This window comes from Hordeum vulgare, chromosome 1H (assembly GCF_904849725.1).
Source record: "Hordeum vulgare subsp. vulgare chromosome 1H, MorexV3_pseudomolecules_assembly, whole genome shotgun sequence".
In the NCBI taxonomy this organism is placed as follows: Eukaryota; Viridiplantae; Streptophyta; class Magnoliopsida; order Poales; family Poaceae; genus Hordeum; species Hordeum vulgare.
In genome coordinates, this window is record NC_058518.1 from 440,903,283 (window position 1) to 440,915,648 (window position 12,366).

The following is a 12,366-nucleotide window of genomic DNA, read 5'->3' on the forward strand; positions in this document are numbered from 1 at the left end:
TTTGTTTAGATTACAAGTTTGCCATTGCTTCAACTTCGCGTTCTTCGTTGGTGTTCCACGAACATACAACGGCGTCACAGAACCCCACTTTCATCAATAAAGCTTTCCTCTTATATTCATAATATCCAGATTGCAATCTTAGTTTCTTGCTTGTTCTTTGTTTGCATGCAGGAAACAGATCCTCATGATGAGATTTGATCGTGCTCCGGCATGGTCAATAACCTCTCGGAGTTGGTTTAGCGATTGCTAAGGCGCGGAGTTCTCACACGTTCGTAGTCGGATCATCAAAGTCTACTCCACCAAAATGATAACCACTATCTCATCAAAAGACAGGGACAACTTTGTCTCTATCATGATCGTATGTCGGGTCGGGCCGGGCTTCGCCGGATCGAAAAAGCCCGGTGCTGAAAATTCAGGCCCGAGGCCGGTCCGGCCCGACCATCGAGCCTAAATATTGGACCCAAGCCCGGCCCGAGCTCGGCAAAACCCGACAAGGCCCAATGGGCCCAGCCCGACCGCGGCTTAAAATTTGTTTCACATGGGCCCGAGCCCATCCCGGCCCGATTTTCACGCTCAATTTCCCGTCCCGGGCTCGGCCTCTGGGTCGGGTCGGGCCGTCTGAGTCGGGCTGCCCATGGCCAGTTATACTCACGAGTCAAGACACGTGCTCATACAACCCAGAAGTATAGTCCTTGACCTTACATTTCATTAATACTATATACAAAGTTATTTGGATTTCTCATGTAGAAATATTATAATCACATACCTTTTTATGGAAAAAATACATTCATTATGAACCTTATTTTTTTAGAGAAAATATAACCCCACGTGTGGGCGTTTGCAAACCACCCACACGCATGGATCTGCGTCCGTTTGTGGTTTGCACTAATCTTGGCACTTTTAGCAGTTTTTTTGTGGCACGTAGGAAGGGGCTGGTGTGTGGGTGTTAAGGAGTTCGCCCACACGCCTGTTTCGCGCACGCCCACACGCGGTTGCCAACCCGACGTGTGGTGGAACTGACGCCGTGCCCACACGCCTGCATGCCTGTTAGTTGCCATGTCTTTCGAGTGTTACATGGCAACTGAGTGGAACTGTCGTGCCCGCATGCCTGTCATTTGTCATGTTTTTCCCATGGCAACTGAGTGGAACTGTCGTGCCCGCATGCCTGTCAGTTGCCATTTCTTCCCCATGGCAACTGAGTGGAACTGTCGTGCCCGCATGCCTGTCAGTTGTCATTTCTTTCCCATGGCAACTGAGTGGAACAGTTGTGCCCGCATGCCTGTCAGTTGCCATGTCTTTCCCATGGCAATTGAGTGGAAGTGTTGTGCCCTTATGCGTGTCAGTTTTCATGTCTTTCCAGTGTTACATGGCAACTGAGTGGAACTGATCGTGTCCGCATGCCTGTCAGTTGCCATGTCTTTCCAGTGTTACATGGCAACTAAGTGAAACTGTCACATGGGGGGCATACAGGACCTCGAGGTGGCAGGCCGTATGTGCGGGTCACGAGGCAGGAGGCCGCCCGTGTGAGCGTTAACTGTTTTGCCCACACACACGCGTGTGGACTGTTTTCCTTACACACCATACAGAATGTGTGGGCAACACTCCTTAACACCCACACGTGTGGGCGTTATCAACACATTTTTTTATTAGCATGTAGACCACGGCAAACATGAAACAACATGTGTTATTGAACAAAGATAGTGAATACACCGAGGGATGTAACGATACATGAATACATACTAGCAAAAGGACCCGTGCGTTGCAACGGAAAAAAAAATACCACACGCTTTTAATCTTTTTATAATCATTTTAATTTATTAAAATAATAAGCTAACTAACTAGTGTAGTCAGTCCTATCATATTTTGTTGAGAAATCAACCCGTCCATTGTTAATTCCACCATGATGAGAAATTGAACGGAACAAGCAAAGCAAAACAAAGAGGCTACGTGAATTGATCAATGGACTGTTATCTTATTTCACTCATGGGGTCGAGAATGTGGGATCAGATGACAAACTGAAGGCGGTGTTCCACTCTTTGTCTCTACAACAATGCAATCTTACATTCAATACATTCATTCATCAGCAAACAAATCCCCACAAAACAAAATTTCTTGTCGGTGCTTGGCACACGGTTGGAGGTACGGGAAGGGGATCTCACCAGATGATGAGTTCCTGCCGGAGGAGGGGATATGATGAGGGGAGCAAGGGTTAAGCGCCTCAATCTGGCCATAAGGAGTCGCCGTTGCAGCGCCATAACCTCGGAGTTCCCCGTGTGAGCCATGGAGGCCCGCTTCCACCTGCAAGTACTTCGCTCCGCCGCGCCTTATTCGCGCGCCGCCGCTGTTCTGCATCGAGCAGACGCATCATCCCCAGTCACTGTAGCTGTCGCGTTGCCCCGCCACGCCTTATCCGCGCGCCGCCGCCGTTCTGCATCGAGCAGACGCATCATCCCCAGTCACTTTAGTTGTCGCGTTGATTTGATCCAGAAGCTGTGCTCGAGCGCCGAAACGGGGGCAGCAAGCGGGCAAAGGTACGGCCGCGGAGGCGGGTGGGTTGAGATCGACAACAGTGGTGGTTCAGGTCGGCCGCGGCGGTGAGTGGTGTGGCAGCGGCCTGGGCACAGGCCAGGGTGGACCAGGGTCGACGCGATGCGCTCGAGCGCCGCAACGGGGGCAGTGAGCGGGGAGAGGTACGGCCGCGGAGGCGGGTGGGTTGAGATCAGCAGCGGTGGCGGTTGAGGTCGGCCGCGGCGGCCTGTGCACAGGCCAGGGTGGCCCAGGTTCGACGGGAGGAGGCGATGCATACGGGTATAATTTTTGCAGCGAATCATCTTTTTCCTTTTGCGTTGCAGATAAATGATGGAGCGCGGGTTGAATAACAAAAATCACAGAGGCTTTTTTATAAAAATACCGTGGTGAGTTTTTCGACGGAAGGAATAGCCGCTTTATCATTAGGTATAAAATAGAATACAAACACTTCTTTTGCAGAATGACCATATTTTATTGAATGAAAGCAGTGATAGTAGAGTTAGTTAGATCTTCACTGTATCGATAACCATTTTCCCTTGAGTAAAAGCGTTGTAACTTCTGGCAAAGTAGTCCTTAACCTTCACTTTTGTATACAACACCGGCCGCTTCTCATTGACCAACTGAGCCGATGGCTCGATTATTCTCTCAGGATCAACATAGTAGTCTAGTGCCACCGATAGCCTCTCTTTCTTTGTGTTTGTCACGACCCTATGCAGAGGGCTCTTAAAGAGCCCATTGCTCATTATCTGTGTCACAAAAGCTTAACCTTTATCAGCCCGAGAGGATATACCTTTTGTGGAAAACTCACAATGTTGAAGATTTGAAGTTTCGAGATGCCCTCCATATAACTTTTTCACATAACAATACTTTTCAGGATATAAATTTTATTTTTACAAGCGTACCTCAATTTGATCTCCTATGATCATGAGTAGTGTGTGAGGTACGATCGGTACATCCCACCAGACCCCATCTTTGAGAACTTGTAGGCCACCAACCCTGTCATCGACCATAAGGACAGTAACAACAGTTGCATCGGTGTGGGGCTTGAGGCCAAACACGAGCTCCGGCCTCGGGCACTCCGGGTAGTAGCTGCATCTCGCGTCAGTGAGAGGCTTCTCCCCGAAGTGTTCCACAAAGTAATTATCGTTGTCAAGTTGCAGCAGCTTCGCCATTGCCCTGAGCAGATCGTCCTTCACTCCTCCGCATTTCTTCGTAAACTCGTGCAGAGCATCCCTGCAACAAAATATATGTTCTCAATTCTCCCTCCGTTCCTAAATATAAGTCTTTTAAGCCATTTCACTAAGGGACTACATACGGAGCAAAATGAGTGAATCTATACTCTAAATTATGTCTATATACATCCGTATGTAGTCCTGTAGTGAAATCGTTAAAAAGACTTATATTATGGAACGGAGGAAGTATGAATCATGATGACATGATCAGTCAACGACGAATCCTCCATTGAGCAAGGAAATTTGTTAAGACGTTGCTCTGTGAGGTCGGTCACCTAAAGGTTTCGGGATGTGCTGGCCAGAGGGCGATGCTCCGCTCATCCTCTGGTTCCACCTTGAGGTAGAGGCGATCAGTCCAGTCAAGGATTTGGTCCGGCGAGCTCACCCGGTCGTTCCCATACCCCTCGAACTGGAACTGCTCGCCGCCGTTCAGGTTGGTGTATCTCTGCTTCTCTTTGAGCGGCTGCCGGAAGAACTCCCTTGACGCGGCCATCATGTTGTCCATTACGGCATCTACTCCGTGGTTACAGACCTGCAAGAAGATACGTACGAAACGACATGGATATGCATATGCATGCTTTTTCTTGCTCCAAAATACTGTTGTGGAGTAGGGCCGACTGTGGCTGCAGCTCGTAGGGTTGTTAGTTACCATGAAGAGGCCCCAAGACTCGATGGCTGACCGGAGCTTCGCCGCCTCGTCGGAGATGCCGTCGCCGAGCTCCGAAAGGCTAACGAGGTCGATGACAGGGACCGGCGCTACGACCGCCTCGGCGAGCTGTTGGTCCTCGTGTGGGCGCGCGATGTACTGAGCTGGCACGTCGGGCGTGCCGAGGGCGCCAGCAAGCTCCTGCACCGTCCCTATGCTTCCCATAGTTGCACAGAAGAATCTGAAATGACCGATTCAGTGCAAATAGGCCCCCTCCATCTTTCAGTACAACTGCTCATAAACGGACATGTAGGAAAAGCTCGAAGATCATGCACGATGAACCGGGACACAGTATTACCTTCAAAAAATTGGAGAGAGATCAGAGACGGATCTTGGTCCGGCCACAAGTAACTTGTTGCTCTACAACTAAATAACGCAGCTAGTGTGAAATTGCCAGAGGAAAGAACCTGGTTTATATAGACTATTGGATCAAGGGAGAGTTAACACATGTACAATGCACCGTGCAGCGTCACCATGGCTTTGAAAGAAAAGCTACATGTGTCATGTGTGATATGTGCATGCAATAGCTGCCGCCGCTACGCTATGTAATTAATCATAGCCTATGGCCAAGTGTCACACTCACCCTGTCGTACCTAAACGGTAATTAATAATACTACTCCAAAATAGACATAGACCTGACTACGTAGAGCACCGCAGAGGCGCAGCACAGACATGCATATTCCAAAAAGGTCACGGACTAGCTCACCAACGCCTCGTTTGAGGCTGGCCATAGTGTGAGTAACTTAGATGGTAACATATACTTGGACTAGCAAATATATTGATTTAGTAGATAATTAAAGAAGAGAGAGAGAGTTAGAGTAACATAGATAGATATCATAACATGTTAAATGCTATGCTACTATGTGTCATGCATGTCAATAAATGAGGTCATCTATGATACTAGTTTATGATACTCCCTCCGTCACGGTTTAGAAGACACGCTTGGAAAATTTCTGAGACCAAGGTAGTCACCGATTGGTTATGAGATGTAGTAGGTGTAGATGCTAATGTGCCTAATCAACTGAGGAAATACTACTACTTCGTGAGCAGCAAATTGAGAGGGCGCATGCATGAATAGTATTAGTACTAATTAATAAGAGTAATTGCTTTCACGCCTTAAACCTTGTCTATTTTGGAAACGCACGCAAGTTTAACTGTCCCTTCTAAACCGTGACGGAGAAAGTATTATGCATTATAAAGGTAGTATCATATAATAGTATTATATGCATGATACTATTATATAATACTTTTCACTATGACCAGCCTGCCGGCATGCATGATGCATCGTGGTTTCTGAAAACAAGGTAGGCTAGCCGCTGGCGCAAGAATGCAGAAAACGGAAAATGTGAGTTGTAGTCCTGTGTGGGAGCGCATGCAACAGCGGTGGCCGACGGGGCAGCCTCTGTTTAACGTGCTGCGTGCTGGACATGTGTACTGCCGTGTTTTTTACGGAAAAATGGAAATTCCATTGGCTAACAGTTTTACAATGCAATTGAGGGTAGAGGCCTCACAGAAGTTGTCATGCGACTCAGAATGAACGTCCAACTTGACAAGCTCATTGGCTACAGAGTTACGAGTGTGTCGGCTGAACGAAAAAGCATAGGAATCAAAGTTTAGAATACATTGGCTTCTAGCTTCCTTCACCAGCACATCAATAGTTGACTTGTCGTATTCGTTCCACTTCAAAGCATAAACAAATATTAAGGAACCAGACTCAAAGATGATGTGATTAGCCTCGATGCTGATCGCCCCACCAATTGCAGCAAGACTTCAAACTACAAAGCATTTTTCAAGTTCAATGACTAGGGCGCACCAACAGCGATAAATTCTCCAGCCTGATCACGGACCACATAGCCCCAGCCCCTGTGTCACGCCTAAGATGCGACCCTGTCCTCAATTTGGCACGAGGGCCTCGTCAGGGATAGAAGCGCATCTCGTCGTGTCGCAAGAATGGATATCGTTACAAGTACATGTACTGAAGAGAAGAGTTATATAAAGAGTTGGCTTACACTCGCCACAAGCTACAGCAGAATCACATCAGTACATTACATAAACATCAAGAGTAAGAGCAGGGTCCGACTACGGACGAAAACCAACGACAAAAGAAGAACGACGTCCATCCTTGCTATCCCAGGCTGCCGGCCTGGAACCCATCCTAGATCGATGAAGAAGAAGAAGAAGCAACTCCAAATGAACAATCAACGCGCTCGCGTCAAGTACCCTTTACCTGTACCTGCAACTGGTGTTGTAGTAATCTGTGAGCCACAGGGGACTCAGCAATCTCATTTCCAAAGGTATCAAGACTAGCAAAGCTTGTTAGGTGAGGCATGGTTAAGTGGTGAGGTTGCAGCAGCGGCTAAGCATATATTTGGTGGCTAACTTACGAGTACAAAAAATAAGAGGGGGAAGATCTACGCATAGCGGACGTGACTACTGATGATCAAATGAATGATCCTGAACACCTACCTACGTCAGACATAACCCCACCGTGTCCTCGATCGGAGAAGGAACTCACGAAAGAAACAGTCACGGTTACGCACACAGTTGGCATGTTTTTTAATTAAGTTAACTTCAAGTTATCTAGAACCAGTGTTAAACAAAGTTTCCACGTTGCCACATAACCGCGGGCACGGCTTTCCGAAAAGATTTAACCCTGCAGGGGTGCTACAACTAGTCCATCACAAATTACCACAAGCCGCATAGAAATCCTCAATAACGAAGCTCGCGATCTCGTCGGATTCCCTAGTGGAAAACCTCAACTCTGAGATTACCAAAGCATCACAGGAATCCCGATGCACAAGATATCTCCTCAAAGGTAAAACTAATCCAGCAAGGCCGCCCGATGTGTCGACGATCCCGATAGGAGTCGCGTACCTCGTTCTCAGGACACGGCGGATGAGCTAGACGTCGGGATCGCTAAACCTCCAGGTGACCAGAGGGGCGCCGGACATCGCTCAGGTGGGGCCAACACTCATGAGGAGCACTGGCCCGGGGGTTGATTAAATTTCCTCGGGTTAATTACTCCATATGCAGTTTATTAGTGATTAGGCAAAAGTAGTACCAAAGTTGGGCCTTGCCAGACCAGCTTTAATCTAAAACGAATTATCAAGGGGGTCCCCATAACAACCCCGATCGTGTTAGGAGCGCTCGTTTATGGAACATAACACCGTTAGCCGAAAACTAAGGGGGCAAAGGTGGAACAAAACACCAGGCTAGAAAGGCCGAGCCTTCCACCTTTTACCAAGTATATAGGTGCATTAAATTAAATAGCATTAATAGGGTGATATGACAAGGAACCCATGTTTTCACATGGAAGCATCTGCACCTGCAACTAGCAACGCTAACAACAGGGTTAAGCAAGCAGTAACATAGCCAATCAGTGGTTTGCTAGGTCGAACAGGTTGAAGGTAATCATGGCATTGTTGAGAGGCTGATATGGAAACATGTGGTAGGCAACGAGACATAAACGGTAGCAACGAAATAACTAGCATGGCAATGATAGTAATGGTATCTGGGGAAATGATCATCTTGCCTGAGATCCCGCTTGGAAGGACAACTCGGAGAAGTCGGCAAACCAACGTAGTCGAACGGGTCCTCACATTCCGACACGCTTGCGGAACTCTATCGAGACGGGCAAACCGGAAACAAACATCAACACAAGTATTCACCACCACAGAGCAAGACATGATGCACACCCTAATATGATGCATGATTAGTTCAAAGATGCAAGGGATGGCATGGCAATTCATCTCACGCAAACTCTACACATTAAGTGAAGCGTTGCATATCGACGAAACTCCACGTTTAATTATTTAATTCACTCCCGTTAATTATCACAGCAATATTACATTGTGGTTATCATGGCAAGGGCGAAGCGATGATCCTACAAGTCATCCTAGTCGGTTACCACGCGAAACATAGATCGGATCTACGGCACAAAAGACATGCAACACAATATGTTATGCCATGAATGCATTATGCATGCGAGTTCAAACATCACAACAAGGAGGAAATAAGCATGGTGTCGCCATGGCGAGCGAGAGGAAAACAAGGCGGCGAATCGGAAACGATGCCACGGCAAAGTTCCGGTCCCGGTAACTCGAGGAGAAACCGGTGCCAACGTATACGAACACGTGCGGGAATGGTAAATAAAGATGGGGTGATCCCGTATCTCGGGTTCCCATGTGTCGAGGGCTCGACGAAAAGGAAGACGACGTGCACGGCAAATAAAAAGGTGCATACATGCATTCGACTTGTACAACACATACATCCGTACATCACTAGCACACGGTACACGACATGTCCCATCGGTATACCTTCGACGCATGCGAATCGGAGGGGTTCGGTCGAAGCGAACGTCGTGGTCGTCGTGGAAGTAGTCGTACACGCGCCGATAGTTGAAGTAGTGGTACACGGTCTCGTCGACGGTAGTCGTACTCTCGGCGACGGCAGACGGTCTTCGGCGTCGGTAGTCGATCACGTCTCCGTCGATGCTCGGGGTTCGTCGAGGTCGTCGTTGTACTTGCCGATCTCGTCGACGACTCACGGTAGGCGAGGATGGTCCGCGCAGCTACGCAAGCGGCAGCATCACGACTAGAATAAGCGGACAACCGCAAGCCACTAGCTACCTAGACTAGCATCTAACAGCAAAAGCATCAGCTAGCAGCAGCAGCATCTACGGCAACTAGCAACAGCACTCGGTAGCAAGCACACCTAAGGCAGCAGAACAGCAACAGGGCGAGCACGGAGGCGCGCGGGACCAAGGCGAGCAGCAGCTAAGCCAAGCTAGCAGCAACCACAGCAACTAAGCAAGCACGGCAACAACAGCAAGATGCACCTAGTAGCAGCAGCAACGGCTCCAACAGCACGGCGAGCATGGCGCCGAGAACAGCGGCAGGGGAGGCGGCGCGGCAAGGGCAACGGCAGCTCGTGGCCTGGAGGCGAGTGATAGCAGGGAACGCAGGAGGCGACGGCGGCTCGGTCCGACGACTAGGCGGCCGACGAGGCACACACCAACGGGGAGGGGTCGGGGTACCGGTGGGAGACGGCCACGACAGAGCAGACGGGGCGCAGCTCCTGCAGCTCGGCAGGGGCACACAGCAAGGGGAGCCGCGGCACGGCGAGCTCGAGACCATGGCGCGGGAAAACAAGGTCGGGCAGGGGAACTCGTTCCTGGCGCTCGAGGCCGCGGGCGAAGTTCCTGGCAGCAGGGTAACGGCGTCGGCGGCCATGGGGGCTGGGCGCAGGGGCGAAGGGCGAGGCGACGCGGAAGGGAGGAGGCGTTGCCGGCGCGGGGAGCCGCGGCACGGCGAGGGAGGAGCAGCGCTCGGGGCTGGAGGGGCGCGGCGACGGACGGGAGGTGCGGGGCTCCAGCAGGCGGCGCGCGAGGCACAGCGGCGGGGCGGAGCAGGGCGGAGGCCGGCGCTGGGGCGAGACGGCGCCGGAGGCGGCGCAGCTCGAGGAGGAGACGGCGCAGAGGCGGCACGGCGGACCGAGGGGGCGGCGAGGCGGTCGGCGGTGCGGCGAGGCCGAGGGTTGGCGGCGCGGGGCTGAGGGTGCTCTAGCGGCGGGGCGAGCCGGCGGGGCGCACGGGAACAGAGGCGAGGCGGTGGCCATGGCGCTGGGGTGGAGCACGGGGAGGATGAGGGAGCTGCGGGAGAGAGCAACGAGGAGGCGAGGCGCTGGGCAGCACGCTAGGGCAGGTTGGCGAGGGGAGGCCTGGGCCTTGGCCGGCTGGGCCTTGGCCTGGGTCCTCCCCCAGTTGTTTTTTTTTTCTTAAAACCCGATTTTTCTTTTTCCTTTTTTTTAAAAGAACAGTAAAAAAAATATAAACTCACAAGAAAAGGTTTTAACAGAAAAACTAAAATAAAGAAAAAAATGTCTTTTAACTACTTAAAAAAACATACCCCACTATAAGAAATAGTTTTGGGCATTTTCAAAAGAAATAAAATGACACTTTTTTTAAGAATTAAAAATCGAAACCCTTTTCTTATTAAAGAATAAAATCAACCCCTTTTACAAAAGATTAAAATCAAACTCCTTTTAAAAGAATTAAAAAAATCAAAACCCTTTTTAAAGACTTAAAATAAAACTCTTTATTTAAAGGATAAATAAAAGCCTTTTAAAAGAGAAAATAAAACGGGAGGGTTTTAAAATAAAACAAGCGGAGAAATAAAACAAAACCCTAAGGGTTGCCCCTACATTTAATAAAAGGACTTTTTAAAAGAAGACGAATATTTTGGAAGAGGGGTAAAGTTAGAAATCTTTAGCAAAACCACAAAACAACTTAGGAGGGGAGAGGGGGGAGAAGGTTTAGGTCGGCGGTGCAACGGGGTTTAGCGGTGGCTCTCGCGCTCCCTCTCTCATCGCGCCAACAAACGACGCCACTCACGAAACACTAACACCCAACAACACGAAGCAACAAGCAACACCGACAAAACACCGATGACATGATGCCATGCATGATGCGATGATGCAACTACATGACGATGCAACGAATAATTCTAATCACACGACAAAAACGGAAAAGAAGGGGGAATCTTCTGGAACGTCGGTCTCGGGCTGTCACAACTCTCCTACACTACAAGAAGATCTCGTCCCGAGATCCAAGAATGAAAGGGGGAGAGGATGAGAAAGAACAAGAGGTAAAAATTAGTCGCTTCTTTGACAAACGAGTGAAACCAACGATCCTTGAAGGTTGCAAGACGATGAGGAATGACATGAGAAAGAAGCCAGAATTCACGGAAAATTTCGGCAGCACTTCGGTAGGAAAATGGGACAAAAAATTCGAAAAGGTAGGAGAATTAGACAATAATCACAACAAACAAGTACAATAGAGCAAGGGACACCATGATCTTGATAGAACAACAAAATAGACCCATAAGAGCAACAACACAATGCCTCCAGAACAAGAGAATATGAACTAGCTCAAGCAGAAGAAGAGAATGAAGAAAAGAATGCCAACTATCATCACAATAGAATTTAAGAGCCTCCAGATAGAAGAATAGACGGAGTAGTTGGAAAACCAACAACGAAAAGGACAAGATAGTAGTGGGCTTATGAAAATCATCTCAACAAACATGAGGTGACAACCAACCACTAAAAGAAACAAGGATAGATATGAACAAATCTTACACCAAGAGGATACGTTGAGAACTCGGATTAATGGCAAGCACCAAGATAGCACAATCCCTAGGAAAAGCTTTAGGTGAAATCCAAACCAAGATAACTCAATGAAGAAATCATGGGTTGAAATATCTCATGATCATAGAATTGGTGGTTTTAATTATCTCATTCTTGAAAGGAAATCTCTTCGAGGCTCCTACAGTAACAAGAAGGCTATAAACCACCTCAAAGGATAAAGGAAGAACAAATGCACTTGGGAATGCAAGAGAACGGATACTTGGGAAAAGAATTGATATCATGAGTCCTCCGGAAGAAGAATTCAGATTACTATGAACAAGAATAAGAATTATGTTATGCTTATCCTTCATCAAGTTAAATTGATGACAATCAACAGATCTAGCATACAACTTATTCTTCTAGAAATGATTAAGGAGAGGTATGAGCACAAACTAGAAGAAATCTTGAAAGAGGCACCGGTGAGAATTGAAATGAATGAGGCAACCATGAATGACTGGAGATACATGAGAATGAAAAGATCTTGAGCCACCTAACAGAAAAACTTGAACAAAGCCCGGAATAACCGAGAGACGAACGAAGAGACAACAATGGAGAAGAATTGAGGATGAAAGCTGAAAGCTGAGAATGAAGAATCTTCTGAAATGATGGCCTTCGGAGGATCGAGAAAGAAAACAACTCAGAAATGCACCGGATAGCAAGAAACAGATTCTCATGAATGGAAACAATTGAAAGGATAACACAAGCTGAGATGATATC

General features: G+C 48.3%; 1 protein-coding gene across 1 annotated transcript; it reads right to left on the reverse strand.

Annotated features, from left to right (window-relative positions):
• Positions 1 to 2,946: 2,946 nt before the first annotated feature.
• LOC123413236 (2-oxoglutarate-dependent dioxygenase 11-like) lies at positions 2,947 to 4,935 on the reverse strand. Its single transcript, XM_045106182.1, has 5 exons — positions 4,766 to 4,935; positions 4,411 to 4,648; positions 4,037 to 4,293; positions 3,432 to 3,762; positions 2,947 to 3,275 (listed from the first exon to the last, which is right to left on the reverse strand). Exons 2-5 carry the CDS (start codon positions 4,630 to 4,632, stop codon positions 3,033 to 3,035), a joined length of 1,053 nt encoding a protein of 350 aa, XP_044962117.1. The 5' UTR covers positions 4,633 to 4,648; positions 4,766 to 4,935; the 3' UTR covers positions 2,947 to 3,032.
• Positions 4,936 to 12,366: the final 7,431 nt, after the last annotated feature.

Coding starts and splice junctions, on each gene's coding strand:
- LOC123413236 (XM_045106182.1), bottom strand. CDS start 4,632: ATGGGAAGCATAGGGACGGTGCAGGAGCTTGCTGGCGCCCTCGGCACG. Junction 4,294..4,410: donor AGTCTTGGGGCCTCTTCATG/GTAACTAACAAC, acceptor ATCTTCTTGCAG/GTCTGTAACCACGGAGTAGA. Junction 3,276..3,431: donor TCATAGGAGATCAAATTGAG/GTACGCTTGTAA, acceptor TTTGTGACACAG/ATAATGAGCAATGGGCTCTT.